Source organism: Aythya fuligula, chromosome 4 (genome assembly GCF_009819795.1).
Source record: "Aythya fuligula isolate bAytFul2 chromosome 4, bAytFul2.pri, whole genome shotgun sequence".
NCBI classification, from domain to species: Eukaryota; Metazoa; Chordata; class Aves; order Anseriformes; family Anatidae; genus Aythya; species Aythya fuligula.
The window spans coordinates 76316620-76334990 of NC_045562.1; the positions used below are offsets into that span (position 1 = coordinate 76316620).

Sequence of the window (18371 nt, forward strand, 5' to 3'; positions counted from 1 at the left end):
CTCCTCGTCCTTCTCCTCCTCTTCCTCCTCCTCGCTGCTGTCTGACTCCACGATGGCTGCGGGGGAAGCGAAACACAGCTGGAGGTTACGGGTGCAGGTGGAAAAACATTTGTGCTCCGTTCCCAACCTGCTGCTGGCACCAGGGGACCCCGGGGTGGCCGGGTTGGGGACAGGGACCCGCAGCAGGGCCGGTGGCGGAGCCGAATTTTGCTGCTGAAAACCAGCGTCCCACACCCACCAGTCCCAATTTCAACACAACCAGTTTGCCACTGGTCCCAGTTTCCCCCCCCCTGCTCGCCAAACCTTGCACGGGGACAGCCCGGGGACCCCAGAGAAAGGCGCTGCCTGCTCTGCCCCATAAAACAATGGGATCAGGGTGGCCCACGGCCACCCAAACCCCCCCGTGCACCCCAATTTTCCTGCGTTTCCCTCCCCGGACCAGCTCCCAGAGCAGGCAGGGGCTGCGGGACAGGAATCCGGCACCTGCCCCTGACCCTTTTCCTGACAGCCCTAATCTGGTGGGGAATGCGCTGCGGCAGCCAAATCCCCCCCTTGGTAATCCCCCCTCCGCCACCAGGACCCGCAGCCACCTGCAGGGGACCCCCAGGACCCGTGCCAGGGACGTGAAGGTTTGGGCAGGTTTGGGGCTGTGCCCCCCACGTCCCATAGGGATGGAGAGATGTGGGGGCAGCCACACAGACACCCCCCGTGCCACACATCTCAACGCAGCCCCAAATCACCCCTCCCAGACCCCCTCCCCACAGCCCCCAGGGGCTGGCTGCGCCCTGCGGAGCCCCTCGGGGAGCGCAGGGCCCCCCAAAACCCACGGGGACACCCTTCCCTCGGGACGTGCCGCCACTCCTGGCTGCCCCCAAACCCCTAGGAAGGGAAAGGGCCGGGACCCCAGACCCACAGAGCCTCACCTGCCAGCTGGGCGCCTTCCCCAGCCCAGTCCATGGCAGTAGCAGTGCCGATGCCCCCCGGTGCCCCCCGGTGCCCCCCGGTCCCGTGGCTGCCTGCTCGCAGCTCCCCGGCGCTCGCCTGCCTGCTGCAGGGAAGTGAAACCCCGCTGCAGGCTCAGCAGCTGCCCCTGGGCGTGCAGCAGCAGCTCGGGGCCGAGCACCCCAATCCCAACGGGGATTTTCCTGCTGCTGTTGCAGCCCTGGGGGTGCTGGCACGGGGAGGAGGTGGTGGGGGGCACGGCGGGACCCCCGGCCAAAGGGCTTTGTGGAGAGGGAAGGTGCCGGGGGGACGCGCTGCTGCAGGAGGGGAGTGGGAACTGAAACTCGCTCTGCCCCAGCTGCAAGTCCCATTTCCCTCGGGGCTGAGCCTTTTTGGTGCAAAAATGCAACAAAAACACCTTCGCGGGGGCTTTAAACCTCCTGGGTCCTCTCAAAAAAAGAAAAGGAGCTGTAGTTTAGCGAGACACCCAGGCGGTTTCTGCAGCCGAGCACCGAGCCGGGCTGGGTGGGCTGCTGGAGCCCGTGGGGCTGGCCGTAGGGAGCAGCAGCGTGGGGCAGGGTTCCTGGGGGGGGGACAAGGTGGGACAGCAGCACCAGGATGCCACGGGGCAGTGCCGTGGGGAGGAACGGGGCAGGGCGAGCTCGGAGCCGGGGTGGGAAGGAGGAGCGCACAGCTTAGGTTGGAGATCACACTGCTTTATTGCGCACGGGACGGGGGTTTCTGGCAATTTCCTTCTCGTTTGGGTTGGAAACGGGAAGTTTCTGGGCAGCAGCAGCAGCTCACAGCGCCGTGCTGGTCGCCTGCTGGCCCCCAGCCTTGGCCTCGCGCGGGTAGTACTCGGCCAGGATGGGCTCGGGGATGCGCTTCAGCAGCTGCTTGGGGAAGATGCGCAGCAGCTGCCAGCCGATGTCCAGCGACTCGAAGATGCTCCGGTTCTCGTAGGGGCCTGGGGGAGAAGCAGGGAGGGCAGTGCAAGGGGCTGGGCAGCGCCGGGCTCTGCCCCATCCCGTCCCATCCCATCCCACGCAGCCGTACCCTGGGTGATGAACTGCTTCTCGAACTTCTGCAGGAACTCCAGGTACAGCAAATCGTCGGCCGACAGCGCCTCCTCCCCGACCACCGCCTTCATCGCCTGCACGTCCTTGCCGATGGCGTAGCAGGCGTACTGGGGGGCAGGGGGTGCCGTCAGGACAGACGGACACCCCCAGCAGCCCCGGCAGGAGCAGCGCAGCTGGAGGCTGCCCAGCTTGGGAAAATGCCAGCCTGGGCTTGGCTGCTTGCCCCCGGCTCGTGGCACGCTTGGGGACACCCTGAGCAGGGTCTGCGTGGGCATTTGTGGGCATTTTTCGACCCCACAGCACCAAAACCCAGCAATTTGTGCTCAGTGAGCAGCGTCCTGCCGGCTGCCTCGCTCCTGCAGCAGGGCAAGGCACAGCCGTGCGTCCCCTGCGCCCCGCTGGGACTTTGCACCCTGGGGACTTCCAGCTTCCCAGGCCAGGCACCTCCGCACCTCCGGGAGAGGCTGGGCGCCAAAACGAAGGGCTCCAGCCCACGATGAGCCAGATCTCGGCCCACAGCCAGGGGAGGAGGGGGCTGCAGGGACAAAGGGTGCCGCTGCCCTCCCGCCCAGCCCTTACCAGCTGGTTGGAGACGTCACCGTGGTCCTTCCTGGTCATGCCCTCCCCGATGGCCGACTTCATCAGGCGGGAGAGTGAGGGCAGCACGTTGATGGGGGGGTAGATCTGTGGGGTGACAGGCACGGTCCCACACTGCCAGCCCCCTTGGCCCCCAAATTTTCCCCCCACACACACAAGCCCCGGTGCAGCCGGCATCGCCGCGCTCCCCAGCCCAGGGGCACGGATCCGGACCCATCCCCGAGGCGGCGCCGGGAACAAACCTGGCGGTTGTGGAGCTGCCGGTCCACGTAGATCTGCCCCTCAGTGATGAAGCCCGTCAGGTCAGGGATGGGGTGGGTGATGTCTGGGGAAAGCAGGCGGCGTGAGCACGGCTGCTCCGTGGGCACGGCCGCGGCACCGGCCACCAGCCCGGGGCGCATGGAGCTGTGCCACCGGAGGATGCAGCAGGGAACAGGAGCAGGTCCCACAGCACAGGGCAAGCAAACACTGGGTTTAGACCTGTGGGGGTCTTTACACACCCTCGGGGGTGCCTGCGTGCCCCCCATGCACATGAGAACCCCAGTCCCGTGCCCACCCCACCCACGCTCTGGCTGGAGCGTAACACCATGCGCCACCATGCCCTGCCTGGGTTGGTGCAGGGGGAAAAAAGTTGGCATGGGGAATAAAGAAACCAAAAATGAAACCAAGCAAGTGTTGCTACAAAACAACACAAAAAAGCCATGGCAGGTCCCCCAAGCTCCCCCAGAACAGCTCGAATAAACCAGCCTGGCATTTCCCAGCCCTGAGGTTTCCCGTGCACAGTGCCCCCGTGCACCACGAGGCGATTCTCACCGTCGTTGGGCATGGTGAGGATGGGGATCTGCGTGATGGAGCCGTTCCTGCCCTCCACGCGCCCAGCACGCTCGTAGATGGTGGCCAGGTCGGTGTACATGTAGCCGGGGAAGCCACGGCGCCCGGGCACCTCCTCCCTGGCTGCCGACACCTGCGGGATGCGGGGGGCTGCGGGCGGTGCTGGAGGGGGCAGCGGGGCGAGCAGAGGGGGCCTGGGGACGTGGGGAGGTGGGGACGTGGGGATGGGGAGCTGGGAGGGGGCTGAGGGTGGCACCGACCTCCCGCAGGGCCTCGGCGTAGGAGCTCATGTCCGTCAGGATGACCAGCACGTGCTTCTCGCACTGGTACGCCAGGAATTCGGCCGTGGTGAGCGCCAGGCGCGGGGTGATGATGCGCTCGATGCTGCGGGGAGAGGGGCTGGGGATGCCGGGGGGCTGCGGGGGGAAGCACCCGGCGCCTGCAGCGCCTCCCGGCAAGAGGAGGAGGAGGAGGAGGAGGAAGAAAGCCCCTGGGGGGACTCACGTGGGGTCGTTGGCCAGGTTGAGGAAGAGGCAGACGTTCTCCATGGAGCCGTTCTCCTCGAAGTCCGACTTGAAGAAGCGCGCCGTCTCCATGTTCACCTGCGGGGCGAGCGGCTCAGCGGGCACGCGGCAGCTCCGCGCACGGGGAGGCAGAGGCAGCAGCGGGGTGCCCCCGCACAATTTGGCTTTGCCGAGGTCCCCTCCTGGTCCTGACTCACCCCCATGGCCGCGAAGACGATGGCGAAGTTGTCCTCGTGGTAGTCCATCACGTCCTTGGATTTCTTCACCAGGCCGGCCTGCCGGCAGATCTGCGCGGCGATCTGCAGCGGGACGGGGCAGGCATGCAGCACGGGGCCGTGCCACGGGGGACACATCCACGCCAGGACCACGGCACGGCCCCACGGCACGCCCAGACCCCACTGAGGGGCAGGGGGTGCCGCTGGGGCACAGAAAAATAAGGAGGAAGCATCCCCAAAACGGGCACCGGCATCCCCAGCCGCCCACCCCGCAGCCGTCCCCGCTGTCCCCAGGTGCCCCGCAGAGGTTGGGACCCCAGGGACCTGGGGGGGGGACACACAGGCAGCTGTGCCCCATGGCCGTGCCACCGTGCCCTTCGTACCGAGCCCTGGCTCGGCCGTGTGAACTCTCCCCTGTCACTCCCGATCCGTCAGGGACGTTTTTCTGTCCCACTGCATCACCGTCTGGCGCTGCGCCCTGCCGCTGCTGCAGGGGGAGCGAGGGGCTGCGATCCCTGACCCTGTCCCTGTCCCTGTCCTTGTCCCTGTCCCCGTCCCTGTCCCCATCCCTGTCCCCAGCCACCCAAGCCCGGTGGTTTTGGTGCAGCGCCCATCACTCAGAGGATGCTGGGGGGGCTCTGCAGCCCCCACCCCACGCTCAGGGCACCCCACATTGGGGGCACCCCTTATCAGAAAACCCCACGGCTCATCTTATGGAGAATCACAAAATATCCCGAGTTGGAAGGGACCCACGGGGATCATCGAGTCCAGCACCTGGCACCACACAGCTCTACCCAAAAATTCAGGCCGTGTGACTGAGTGCGGAGCCCAAACGCTTCTTAAGCCCCAAAATCTCTGCCCCCCCAGCGCGGCTCTTGGCTTAATGGGGCAGCAAAGGGGGCACTGCGGATGGGGAAACTGAGGCACCCCAGCGGTGCGCCTGGCACCCACCCCGCACGGCGTGGACGTGGCAGATCCCAGCCCCACGCAGAGCCAGGGCAGGGGGCCAGGATCCTAAAACTCCCCCCGCTGCGTCCCCGTGCCAGGGGCTCGTGGCCCCGCTCTGCCCCGTGGGGGATGAAGGCGCCCACCTCGTTGTGGGGGAGGCCGGCGGCGGAGAAGATGGGGATCTTCTGCCCCCGGGCGATGCTGTTCATCACGTCGATGGGCGAGATGCCCGTCTGGATCATCTCCTCGGGGTAGATGCGCCCATGGGGGTTGATGGGCTGGCCTGGAGGAGGAAAGGCCGGTGGGGCACCCCGGATAACACAAAAATGTTAACGGAATAATAACTAGAATAATTAATAGAGTATGGAATAACTCATAAGGAGCCCTTTTCGGACCCGTGTGGCCACCCGGTGCCCGCGCCCGTTACCGTTGATGTCCAGAAAGTCCTCGGCCATCACCGGGGGGCCGCTGTCGATGGGCTTGGCGGAGCCGTTGAAGACACGACCTGCAAGGAGAGGGCTGCTGGGGCCCGGGGGGCAGGAGGGGACGGGGCTGCTGTGCCCCCCCCCGGGATGTCGGCAGTGCTACCGGGTGCATTTGGGCACTGGGGTGAGAGGTGGCTGAGGCTGAGCTGCGCCTTCGTGGAAAAGCAGCGCTTTGGGTCCCCAAAGGGTGCCCCCAGCCCCAGTACCCTGCTGGGCCATTTGCAGCGTGGAGCACCAAAACGTCTGCCCCCGGGCAGCAGCTCAAGGGGCTGCGAGGTGGAAATGGAAATGGGGAGCACCCAAGGGTGCCACGGGGCGTGGGCACGCGAGGGCTGGGTGACACGCACAGCCCCACGGCAGCAAGGCACCAGGACACGGGGCCAGGTCCCCGCAGCCCTCCTGATGCCACCCACGCCACCTTCTCCACGGGGTTCACCCGGGTTGGGGTGACACCGAGGCACCCCAACGTCCCCAAAACGGCTCCGGTGGTTACAGAGGGCTCCCAAACAGCTCCAGCACTGCAGCTCCTGCCCAGCCTCCTCATCGAGCGGCTGCGCTGGGGATCAATACCTCCAAAGCCCCCCACCTGCCGCCCCTATAGGGCCATAGGGGCCGGGGCAGCGTTAGCGGGTGTCAGAGCACATAAAGCTCACGGCGGGGATGGGAACGGGGCGAGGAGAGCGCCGAGCATGAAAGGTCAGCAGCCTTGGTGCTGGCTGGGCACGCAGGCAGCGGTGGCACGGGGCCGTCTAATTCATTGCTGGAGCACGAGGAGAGGCGGGGGGGGGGCTTTGCCTTATTGACTGCTTTTCCTTTTGTTTTGCTTTATTGACCGTTTTCCCTTTGTTTTGCTTGATTGACCGTTTCCCTCGCCGACGCCGGTCCCGGTGGCACCGAGGTCGATAAAGCAAAGCACCTGAAGGGCACCGCGGGTGGGACAGATCCTACAGCCCCCCCTCTCCCTGCCCAAACCCTACAGGGGATATGGGGACACCCTGACCAGGATGGGGACACGCAGCCGTGGCGCTCAGCACCGTGCCCCCTGCCCTTTACCGCTGCCCTTTTCGGGTTTTCCCCCCTCCCCACGAGCTGGGAAGGAGATGGCAGGAGACAGCCACGAGGGAACGGTGCAGCCCTGGTCGGGGTCAGGAGATTGAGCCGAGAATAACGGGGCCGGGGGCTGGAGCTGGGCTGTCCCGCTGGGAAAACCCTCCCGGGCCGTGCCGAGCTCCGTGTCCTGGGACCAGGCAGGGTTTGGCTGAGCCGGGCTTACCGAGCATGTCCTCAGACACCGGTGTCCGTAGGATGTCCCCGGTGAACTCGCAGGAGGTTTTCTTGGCATCGATGCCCGAGGTTCCTTCAAACACCTGCAGGGAGCGGGGCAGGAGCCCAGCCAGCGGCGATTAGCAGGGATTAGCGGGCAGAAAGGGGCAGGGGGGGTCTCTTGTGGGGTTGGGTTTCATCAGCAAGGCGACTCGGTTTGCCCTCGTGGGGAAAAAAGCACCAGGGAGAGGTGATAAAGGAGAGGGAGAAATCCCAGGGTTAAGGGGTCCCCAAGAGGCGCTGGCTCAGAGCGCAGCAGGGTGATGCTCCCGGTCACCATCCCCTCTGCCAGCCCCAGCTTTGGGGAGCACGGGTTTGGGACACACGAGGTGCCCTTAGGGCATCCCTGGGGATGCAGGGGGGGTGGTGACACCCAGCGCTGGCTCTGGGCACCCTGTGGGTCACACCACACGGCGGCTGCCCCCAACCCACAAGGGCACACAAGTCCATGCGCCTGGGTAAATATTTCCCAACCTGTAAAGAGTCACTGCAATAAATTCCCAAGCTGCTGGCACCAGCTCACGCCCTATAAATACGTGCTAGAGGCCTGCAGAGACACCCTGTGCCCCCAGACCCCTGGGTGTCTCCGAAGCACCCCCGGGGGGGACGAGGTGCTCGTGGCAGCGGGGAGCGCAGCAGCCCCACAGCGAGACCCCATCGCGGCGCTGCCCCTAGCAGGGAAGGGAAACCCAAGGCAGTTTCACCCGTATAATATTTGACACCGTTTGTATTAATTAACCTCCAGGCTGCTGCTTTAATTAGAGCCGGGGGCCCCCTGGAGCCTTGGGAAAGCCGGGTGACGGCGCGGTGCCTGCGGGTGCGTGCCCGCGGCTCTGCCTGCCAAAGCTCCTACCAACAGAGCCTTTTTTTTCCTTTTTTCCTTCTATTTTTTCCCCTTTTGAGGCTGACTCCCTAATAGGATTAAGAGGGTGCTGCAAAGGTCTGGGCAGCATTAGAGGGGTGGAGCTCGGCAGCGAGGTCCCGCACGGGTCGCCCCCACAGCCACCTCGGTTCGGCAACCCCAGGCACGGACTGCGCTGGCCTGGTGATGATGAAGATGATGATGATGATGGTGAACAAGGACTGGGGCCGCCTGGGCAGGATGATCCCTTTGCCTACAGAGGGCCCCGATGCTCACGGGGACCCCCCCAGCTCTTGGGAGCCCCCAGTCCCAACCCGTGGGGTGGATCGGGGCAGAGGTGCCAGGAGCTGGAGGGCCAGAACCACGGCTCCTGCCTGTCCCCGGACACCCAGCCGCGGCCACCAGCGCCCTGAGGGTTGGGACAGGCACCACTGGAGGGGGACAGAGCCTCAGGACAGAGCCCCAGGACATAGCCCCGGGCCGTGCCGTGCCCTACAGCCCCTGCTCGCCCTGCTGTGCTCACCTGGACGATGGCTTTGGAGCCCACCACCTCCAGCACCTGCCCGCTGCGGCTGGTGCCGTTGGGCAGCGTGAAGTTGACGATCTCGGCGTACTGGGCAAACTGGGAAAGGGGGGGACACAAGCAGAGGTGGGAGGTCAGGGTGGGATGGTTGGGAACACGGCGCAGCCCCCCACACCTCCCCACGCACCCCACTCCTGCCCAGAGGCCCAGAAAGGAGGAGGAGGAGGAGGAGGAGGAAGAGCGAGGGGAAGGTGCTGCCTCGCCAGCCCCAGCCTGGAGCGTGCCCGGGTGCCCTCAGCTGTGCCGCATGCCCCGTGCCCCCCAGGAGGGGAAGCCAAGCTGTGTCCTGCTCTGGGGACAACATCCGAGGGGGTTCACTCCATGAGAGCCTGCCTGGCTCTGCTCTCTCCTCTCCTCTTCCTCCTCCTCCTCCTCCTCCTCTCCATGGATCCCCAGCTCGCGCTCAGCCGCCGGGGCTGGCTCGGCCGCTGCGAACTTTGGACTTTTAATTCCCCTGCAAAAAAAACCTCTGCACAGAGGACAACAAAGCGAAGGAAACACCCGCCGCAGCCCGGCTCTTTCATGGAGCTTTTTAATTTCCATCCTGCCGCGCCCGGCGTGAAAGGGGCCAGAGAAAGGAGCCAACAAAACCCCACTGCGCCCAGGGGACAGCCCAGGGGACAGCCCAGGGGACGGGGGTCGCGCTGCCCCATTGCACACTCCCTGCCCCAAAAGGGGGCTGGCAGCCAGGCCCAGGTGGGGACAGCACGGTGGTCCCCCCCCCCAGCCCCAAGTGACACGGCCAAGGGGGTCACCCCCTGGCACAGGGGGCTCCCCCCAACCACTGGGACTCGCTGGCACGGCCACCGAGTGAGCTGGTGGCCAAAGACGTGCTGGGGCCGTGTGTCCCCGTGAGAGGGGACAGTTGGGGACATCCACCCCCCGGTGGGACGATGCTGCCCCCCTTCCAGCCCCGTGGGACCGAGGAGGGGGCTCTCACCTTCACGTTGTCCAGCACCACGAGGGGCCCGTTGACGCCGCACACCGTCCTGTAGGCTGTGGGACGAGGACACCGTCAGCACCCGGGGACCACGGGGATGCCCCCAGCCCGCTCCCCACATTGCCACCCCCAGCCCGTGGGCACCGTGGGCACGGCACAGAGGGGTCCCGGGACCCCACCGTGCCCCCGGTGCCAGTTTCGACCTCGGCTGCTGGACACAGCCCCTAGGAAAGTTCCCTTTCACCCCACGAGTTTCCATCTCAGTTGGCACCGAAATATTGAAATAAAAACGTGCAGAAAGAGAGGAAACGGGCAGCCTCCAAACGCGCTGCACGTGCAGCCGAGCGAGCGCCGGGGCTGCCGCTTTGCACGCAGCAGGGAATCGAAACAAAACGACATTTAGAGCCCAAAATGAGTCAGTGCTGCCAGCCTGCCCCGGCCCGGCCGGGAGCTTTCGCTCCAGGAGGCGGAAAGCTCCTGTGCCGGTCGATATTTTCCAGGTTTGCGTCGCAGCGAGTCGCCAAGGTTGGAGAGAGGGGAAAATGAAACCTGTTGGGGAAATGAACGTGGAAATGAGGAGGCACAGCTCCTTGGGGCAGGGAATGGCAACGTGGGCAGGATGGGGACCGTGCCCCCCATGGCACGGTGATGGCCCTGCGCCCCGAGGTGCCCCCGCTCCCCAGCATCCTGCAATGGGGGACCCTGGGGCAAGCCCGAGTCCCCAGTCCCATTTGGGGACGCGGACCCCTCCAAGCACCCAGCTCTGAGCCCCTTTTTGGGACTGGCTGCAAGCAGGACCCCAGTGGGACGTGCCACCCAAGGGGTCCTCTGCCACCCAAGCCCCTGCCGCGAGCCGGGGGGCACAGCTTGCCCCAGCAAATCCCCCGGGGTGGGCAGTGGGAGATGGATCCCAGCAAGCATGGGACAGGCGCTGGGGGCCACTGGAGGTGCCAGCACCCTGTGGGGTCAGGGTGTCCCTCCGGGAGGACCCAGGGCACAGGCAGCAGGGGGTGGCTCGGGATGAGGCGGGGGTCCCAGGGGAACCTCTCCAAGTGACCCAAAGGTGGGGAGCACCCGCGGGGCTGAGCGCAGGGACCCCAGGGGGGGTTCACACGGGTTCACAAACCCCACGTGCAGGTGCTGGGGAACTGCCCCGGCCCTCAGCTGCTCCTTGATCATTTCCCCGATGTGCCAAACGCCGGAACGCCTGCCACGGCGGGGCCTGGCTTTGCTGACCCCGCAGGGCCCTTTCAGCCCCCTGCCCTCTCCTCTCGCACCGGGCTCTCTGATTTCCTCATGATCCTAATAGGATTGGAGAGGCCGGGCCAGCTGGCGAGCTCGCGGCCCCCTCCCTCCAGCTGCGGGGATGGGTGGTCTGCAGGGGACGGGGACCCTCTCCACGGTGTCCCCACGGTGTCCCCATGGCCAGGGCTGCCCGGGGACGGTGTCCCCACGCCTCGTGCGTGGGCAGGATCCATCCCCAAAGCCGAGCGGGGCACGGGGAGCTGCCCCCATCCCTCCCGGGACCCTCCCCGTGCGCCCACCCTCGCGCCCCGGTGTTAATCCCCGCCACTTTTGCAATTAGCCGGCTCCTCGTTACCCAATTACGCCCCGCTCCTGCCCCCGCCAGCCCCGCAGCCCATTCAGCAGCCTGGGGGGCTGGCGTGCTGGAGAAGGGGGGGGGACCCAGCCGCCAATTTTCCTGCTTTTGTCCCTTTTATTCCCAAAGTGACCATTCTGCCTTTTATTTCCCCTTCGCAAATATCCGCCCCGGCTTCCCTTCCCTCGGGAGGTTTTGTTGGGCTCTTTTCTTCTCTCCCCGCCACCGGAGCCACCCACGTGGGGCACCCCACGGGCTCGGCCCCCTCCCCACCCCACGGTGGTCTGCGGGCACCCTGCTGCCCGCCGGCCCCTCGGGGACCCCCTCGCCCACCGAGGGCACCGGAGCCGCCGGCTGCACCGCTCGGCACCCCCCGACCCACCGAGCTCCTCGTCTGCTCCCCTCCTTCCCAAAACCCAAATATCCCCGTGCCCTCCGGATGCAAGCAGGAGGCTGGGGGGGGTGTTCCCGAGGGATATGGGGCTGATGGAGACCCCCCAGCCCCACAGCATCACTCTCAGCATCACGGCACCACGGATGCGGGCAGGGACCCCCGGGGCCACCCAGTCACCTGGAGCCTATGGGGAGCTCGGGGGGAGCCTCCCCGGGGGGCTTCTGCAGTGCCCAGGAGGAAATTGGGGGGACTGAGCCCCCCAGAGGTGGGTGGGCAGGAGGACGGACAGGGGGGGGTCACCCAGCCTGGCCCTGTTTGGGAAACCTTAACCAGATGTGAGGGATCCTCCTGCAAAATTCCTCATTTCCTGCAAAACCAGGAGCGAATTGCAGCAGGAACTCGCCCAAGGGTCACCGCGCGGTGACACCCCCCCAAAATTTGGGCACCCCCCCGGCTGGGGCACCTGCCCTCTGCACGTCCCTCCAGGGGATGGGGGCAGCTCCCACCTGGAGCTCTCAGAGCATATCGCGACATATCGCGACGGCACCGGCGGGGCGATGTCGCGACGGGGTTAGGGGGCGAGCGAGGAGAAAGGGAAAGCGCCGAGAGCAGGGGGGAGGAGGGAGGTGGGCGCGGGGGGGGTGGGGGGGGGGGAGAAGCCCCCGCCACCGGAAAGCACTAATTCGGAAAGCACTAATTTGGATAATTAGGACGTTGAGCCGTTATGAAAAAACCATTCCCGGAGCGGCGGGGTGGGTGGGCTGGGAATGGGGGGGTCAGGGAGGGGGGGGCCCCAAACCTGAGGGCGGAGAGGGATTGGGGAAGGGGAGCCTGGCAAGCGGGCAGCCCCCTCCCCAAATTCGCAGCTGCTGTCAGATGCCATCGCCGTCGGCCGGCTGCTCACGCACTGTTAACTCCAGCGGCGGAGGGCAGGGATGGGGGGTGAGGGGTGAGGGGTGAGGGGGGGGGAGGCTGACAAAGGGCCCCCCCCTCGCTAATTGGTGCCGCTTCAGCCGCCCTCCCTCCCCTCCGGCCCTCTGCCCCTGCCCCGGTGGCTGCTCGGCACGGACGGCTTAGGGCTCTGCTGCAAAGAGCAGCGCTGACTGGCCCTCATCATCCTCAGCCTCATCCTCATCTTCATCCTCATCCTCATCTTCATCCTCATCATCCTCATCCTCGTCCTCGTCCTTATCCTCATCATCCTCATCCTCACCTTCATCCTCATCATCCTCAACATCCTCATCCTCATCGCCCTCATCCTCATCATCCTCACCTTCATCCTCATAATCCTCACCATCCTCATCATCCTCATCCTCACCCTCATCCTCGTCCTCATCCTCATCATCCTCATCCTCACCTTCATCCTCATAATCCTCACCATCCTCACCCTCATCATCCTTGTCCTCATCCTCACCCTCGCCCTTATCTTCATCATCCTCATCCTCACCCTCATCCTCATCACTCTCACCCTCATCGTCATCACCTTCATCATCCTCACCCTCATCATCCTTGCCCTCATCCTCACCCTCGCCCTCACCATCCTCACCGTCAACCATCCTCACCGTCATCATCCTCACCCTCATCCTCACCCTTATCTTCATCACCCTCATCCTCACCCTCACCCTCATCATCCTCACCCTCACCTTCATCCTCACCCTTACCCTCATCATCCTCATCCACATCCTCACCCTCACCATCCTCACCCTCACCTTCATCCTCACCCTCATCCTCATTATCTTTACCCTCACCCTCACTCTCATCCTCACCCTCATCATCCTCACCCTCACCCTCATCATCCTCATCCCTCTCCACGGGGACCTGGGCACGGGGCAGAGCCTGGCACGGGCACCCCTGTGCCACGGGCTCACCGGAGAGTGGGTTTGGGTCAATTTGGGCGACAAACCCGGTGCGCGGCTGCCACAACCAGCCCCACAGTGGCCGGGTCGGTGCCCAGCACTCGTGCGAGGCTCAGCGCCTTCCAAGGGGGTCCCACATCCAAATTTCACACCCAAATTTTACCCAAAACGCCCGGCGAGGCCACAACGGGGCACGGCGCAGACCCCAGGACGGGGGGGCACGGATCCGAGCTGCTGCCCCGAGGACGATTTTGGGCACCAAGCCCTTGACCCGAGGGCCACTTTGGGCACCTCGTGCGCCCCGAGCCGAGCCCCGTGGGCTCCTGGCACTCCTCAAACTTTTCCGACAGTCCCTAAGTGACCGCTCTCCCCCTCGCACCCTGCCCATTGTGCGATGTGTCACTTTGTGCAGCGCTGTCAAACGGCGCGGGGCTGCCCAAGCCCCTCGCAGCCCCCGTGAAAAGCCCGGCGGGGGGCCAGGCACTATGCCACTAATTAGGGCCGCCGGGGCCCAGGGTTCCCATACACACCTGCACCGTCATGTGAGGGACGGCGAAGAATGGCAGCGGCAGCCAAGCGTGAACCAAACAAGCAGCACGGAGAGAGGGGGGAAAAGAAATGGGAAAAAAATAAAGAAATGGGGAAAAGAAAAAGAAATGGGGAAAAAAATAAATGGGGAAAAAAAATAAATGGGGAAAAAAATGTGAAAAAAAAAGAAATGGGAAAAAAAAATAAATGGGGAAAGAAAGGGGGGGGGAAAGAAATGGGAAAAAAAGAAATGGGGAAAAAAACAAGGAAATGGGGAAAAAAAAATGGGAAAAAAAATGGGGAAGAAATAAGTGGGGAAAAAATAAAGAAATGGGAAAAAAATGGTAAAAAAAAAAAAAAAGGAATGTGAAAAAAAAAAAAAAGAAATGGGGAAAGAAGGAAATGGGGAAAAAAATAAATGGGGAAAAAAATAAATGGGGAAAAAAATAAATGGGGAAAAATAAAGAAATGGGAAAAAATGTTAAAAAAATAAAGGAATGGGAAAAAAAAAGAAATGGGAAAAAAAATGGGAAAAAAAAGAAATGGGAAAAAATGGGGAAAAAAAGAAATGAGAAAAAAAAAGAAATGGGGGAAAAAAAAGAAATGGGAAAAAGAAAAAAAGTAAATGGGAAAAAAAAATGGGAAAAAAGAAAAAAAAAAAGGGAAAAAAGGAAATGGGAAAAAAAGGAAATGGGAAAAAAGGAAATGGGAAAAAAAGGAAAAGAAATGGAAAAAAAAAAAGAAATGGGAAAACAAAAAAAAAGCTCTGGGCTTGCTGTCACATCTCTATCAGGCAAAACAGGGCTGATAGGCTCTGCCTCCCCCCGTCCCGGGGGGGCAGAGCAGGCACCAGCTGGGCCAGGCGTCTGCGAGGGATTTTGGGGCCGAGACTGGCCCAGAAGGAAGGAGGGATGGGATGGGATGGGATGGGATGGGATGGGATGGGATGGGATGGGATGGGATGGGATGGGATGGGATGGGATGGGATGGGGATGGGATGGGATGGGGATGGGATGGGATGGGGATGGGGATATGGGATGGGGATGGGATGGGGATGGGATGGGGATGGGATGGGGATGGGATGGGATGGGATGGGGATATGGGATGGGGATGGGATGGGGATGGGATGGGGATGGGATGGGGATGGGATGGGATGGGATGGGGATGGGATGGGGATGGGATGGGATGGGATGGGGATATGGGATGGGGATGGGATGGGGATGGGATGGGGATGGGATGGGGATGGGATGGAGCAGGGCACAGGGATGCTGCCCTGGGGTGGGGGACAGGGGGTTCCCCAGGGGGTCTCTCTCCCCATCACCAGCAGCCCCCCGGTGCCCAGGGACAGCCCGGCCCCGTGGAGGTGCAGCGGTGCCCTCACCGAACACCGGCTCCCCTCCTGGGCAGAAACTGGTGTTTTTTGGGCTTTCTGCTTGCCCCCCACCCCGAGGGAGCTAAATTCGGCCTCCTGCTCCGTGCTGTGACTCAGCTCCCGCGCTGATTTTTCGTGGAGGTGGCTGAAGGCAAAGGGCAGGAGGTGGTAAGAGCTTGTGCCACGCGCTCCTGCTAATGGATTTGTGGCAGCTGCTTAATTTCTCCTGGCTCTCAGGAGAGCCACGCGGGCAGGGCAGGCTCAGTCCTCTCCGCCACGGAGCTGGGGATGTGTCCCTGCCCAGTGACAGCCCGGTGGCAGGGTGAATTTGGGGCCGTGTGGCTGCTCCCACGGGGACCCCACAGCGCCGGGCACCCCGTGTCGCTGCCACCCAGCCGTGGGGTTGGCAGCTGATGGGGTCACACGTTTTGGAGACCCCAGGCACAACCCCAGAGCTGCCACGCAGCGCCCACAGGAGCACCCAGAAGCGGCACTCGGCTGCGCTCAGCCTCGCACGGGGGGGACCCTGATAAAAGTCCCCAAAACCCTGCCGAATGCCACTCTCAGGTGCGCCCTACAGGGACAGCACCAGCCTCCCACCCTGCTCCCACCCTCCCCTTTCCAACCACCCCCATGCTGGGGGTCCCAAGGGGTTCCCCAGCTCCGGGACCCCCCTCTCCAAATCCTCCACCTCCCCGCAGCAGTGGGGGAAGGCACGAGGCTCACCATGCCCGTGCGAGGCCGGGCACATTCCCTGACCCCAAAACCAACGCAGCCCCCCCAGGGCAACGTGTCCTTGTTCCTACAAGCACCACCAGCACCCCGTGCTCCTCGCACATCACGGGGGGGTGTTTGTGGGGGCACTGCTTGAGCCCGGCACGGGGGCTGCTGGCCAGCAAACCGTCACCCATGGGTGCACAGCGCGAGCCGGTGCCTGCAGGTTTAATTTAGGGCTCTCCGGGGAGGGCAGGAGCTGCCTGCAGCGGGTTGAGGCGCAGCCCCAGCCCCTCGCTGCCCTCCCTGCCCCTCCTGAGGCCGAAGGCTGCCCTCGCCCAGCGCCAACCGGGGAGAAGCCGCCCGCAGCCGGGCCCTGGCGGTGCTGCTCCTGCCCTGTGTTGACAGCAAACAGCGGGTGGCACGCAGCCCCCCCGGCCTCCCGTGGGACTCCGATGGCCTCCAATGCCCTTGACGCATCCGACCCCACTGAACCCGGGCAGGTGGGGGGCGCAGAGATGACCCCAACTGCCCCCGGGCCCCCGGAGATGTGTGGGGTCCCCCTGCCTGGCTCACGCACAGTGAACCCAGGGACCCCCCAGCAGCACCCAGCAGTTTTGGGGCTGGGAGCAGTGGCACGGGGGGGTGCCACGCTCTGGCACGTTGTCCTAGGGGGGGCAGAACTGTCCCCATTACGGTGGGCTCCATCACCCGGAGGACCCCCGCGCCCCCCAGCACGGCTGAACCTGACCTTGGTGGGGACCCCCGCGCCCCCCTCGGTGGGGAGGTGGCCGTGACCCCAGCCCCCGCAGGCACCCCGCAGGGTGTTGGAGCCCCCCCAGCCCCCCCAGCCCCCGCAGCCCCCCGAGCCCTGCCCCGCACTCACTCAGCCGGGGGCTGCTGCTGAAGTCGCGGGTGACGGCGAGGGCGTGCTCACGGGCTGCTGCCTGCACCTGCACCGCCATGGAGCAGCACTGGCACCCTTGGCACGGCTTGGCACGGCTTGGCACGGCTTGGCACGGCTCGGTACCGCTTGGCACGGCTCGGCACAGCTTGGTACCGCTTGGCACGGCTTGGCACGGCTCGGCACAGCTTGGTACCGCTTGGCACGGCTTGGCACGGCTCGGTACCGCTTGGCACGGCTTGGCACGGCTCGGTACCGTTTGGCACGGTTTGGCACGGCTCGGTACAGCTCGGTACCTCTTGGCACGGCTCGGTATCGTTTGGCACGGCTCGGCACGGCTCGGCTCGGCACGGCTGCCCCGCCTGCAGCGGCTCTGCCCTGTGTTGGCTGTAAACAGAGGGGAGGTAGGGGCGGGGAGGGGGGTGGGGAAAGGCAAGGGCAGTGGGGCAAGGGGAAGGGCAGGGGAAGGGGAAGGAGAAGGGGTAGGGGTAGGGGATAAGGGTTTAGGGTAGGGGTTAGGGGTAGGGATTTGGGGTAGGGGTTTGGGGTAGGGGTTAGGGATAGGGGTAAGGGGTAGGGATTTGGGGTAGGGGGTTGGGGTAGGGGTTGGGGTAGGGGCTAGGGTTAGGGGTAGGGGTTAGGGGTAAGGGTTAGGGGTAGGGGGTAGGAGTTGGGGTAGGGGCTAGGGGTTAGGGGTAGGGGGTAGGGGTTAGGGGTACGGGTTGGGGTTGGGGGTAGGGGGTAAGGGAGGGATTTGGGTCGGGGGAGGCTTGGGGTAAAGGTGGAGTTAGGGTTTGGAGTGAAGGTTGGGTGGATTAGGAGCATTAGGGTCATGGGGAGGGCTGAGGGTATTGGGGTCTGGTGGGGGGCATTTCAGCAGGGGGCTGGGGTAACGGGGGGGCTTTGGGTAGGGGTAAGGGAAGGGAGGGGGTCAGGGTAAGGACGGGGTAGTGCAGGGGAAGGGGGCTGGGGTCTGCGCCCCCCAGCCCAGTGTCTGCTCTGGGTACCCGGGCACAGGGGGGACGGGGGGACAAGGGGGGACATGGGGGGGATATGGGGGGGACATGGGGGTCACGGGGGCTTGTGTGGGTCACAGACCTGCACCCATGGGTGTGTTGTGGAGGTTGTGGGGTGCAGGCGGATCCTCAGGGTGCCAGCAGCGGGGGGCTGCAGCTTGGGGGGGGGCAGCTTGGCCACCGAGGGCGAAGGAGGAGGCGGCAGGCGGGAGGCAGGACGTCACTTTTATTAACCATTAGAAACCATCAGAAACCACGCCGGTCGTTGGAGTTTCACGTACAGTACATGATCTGTTCCTCTCGGTCCCACTTCACGGGGCAGGGCGAGAGGGGCTGGGGGCGAGCACCCCGGGACCGGGACCCTCCTGAGCCCCCCTGGGTTGGTTTTGGGGCGGCTTGGGGCAGGTTTGGGGCAGCTTTCCCTGGGTTTAGCTTGCCAAAGGCGCTCGCTGTTACAGCCTCTGCCTGCCCTGCTGCCCTCAAAGTTGGAACAGGGGCGCAGGAGACCCCCAGGGCATCCTCAGAGCACCCCAGGTTTTGGGGGACTCTTTGGGAAGCAAACCCGAACCTGGCGCTCTCCAAAGTGAGCCCAAACGTCCCCGACCACGTCGGTGCCAGGGGGGCCACTTCTGAACCAAACCGCCCCGAAATTTCCTCC

General features: G+C 64.3%; 1 protein-coding gene across 1 annotated transcript; it reads right to left on the reverse strand.

The window, feature by feature from the left end:
• Nucleotides 1–1742: 1742 nt before the first annotated feature.
• On the reverse strand, nt 1743–16758 carry ATP6V1B1 (ATPase H+ transporting V1 subunit B1). Its single transcript, XM_032186947.1, has 14 exons — nt 16680–16758; nt 9330–9385; nt 8330–8428; nt 6895–6988; nt 5564–5641; nt 5280–5419; nt 4171–4272; nt 3954–4051; nt 3710–3833; nt 3432–3582; nt 2861–2943; nt 2601–2705; nt 1999–2128; nt 1743–1909 (listed from the first exon to the last, which is right to left on the reverse strand). Exons 1-14 carry the CDS (start codon nt 16756–16758, stop codon nt 1743–1745), a joined length of 1506 nt encoding a protein of 501 aa, XP_032042838.1.
• Nucleotides 16759–18371: the final 1613 nt, after the last annotated feature.

Bases quoted from the DNA above. Each gene is read 5' to 3' on its own strand.
- ATP6V1B1 (XM_032186947.1), bottom strand. From the start codon at position 16,758: ATGGCGGTGCAGGTGCAGGCAGCAGCCCGTGAGCACGCCCTCGCCGTC. The intron at 9,386-16,679 runs GTGAGTGCGGGG...CTCGTCCCACAG, and splicing joins CAGCAGCAGCCCCCGGCTGA to CCTACAGGACGGTGTGCGGC. The intron at 6,989-8,329 runs GTGAGCACAGCA...CGCTCCCTGCAG, and splicing joins GCTCCAAAGCCATCGTCCAG to GTGTTTGAAGGAACCTCGGG.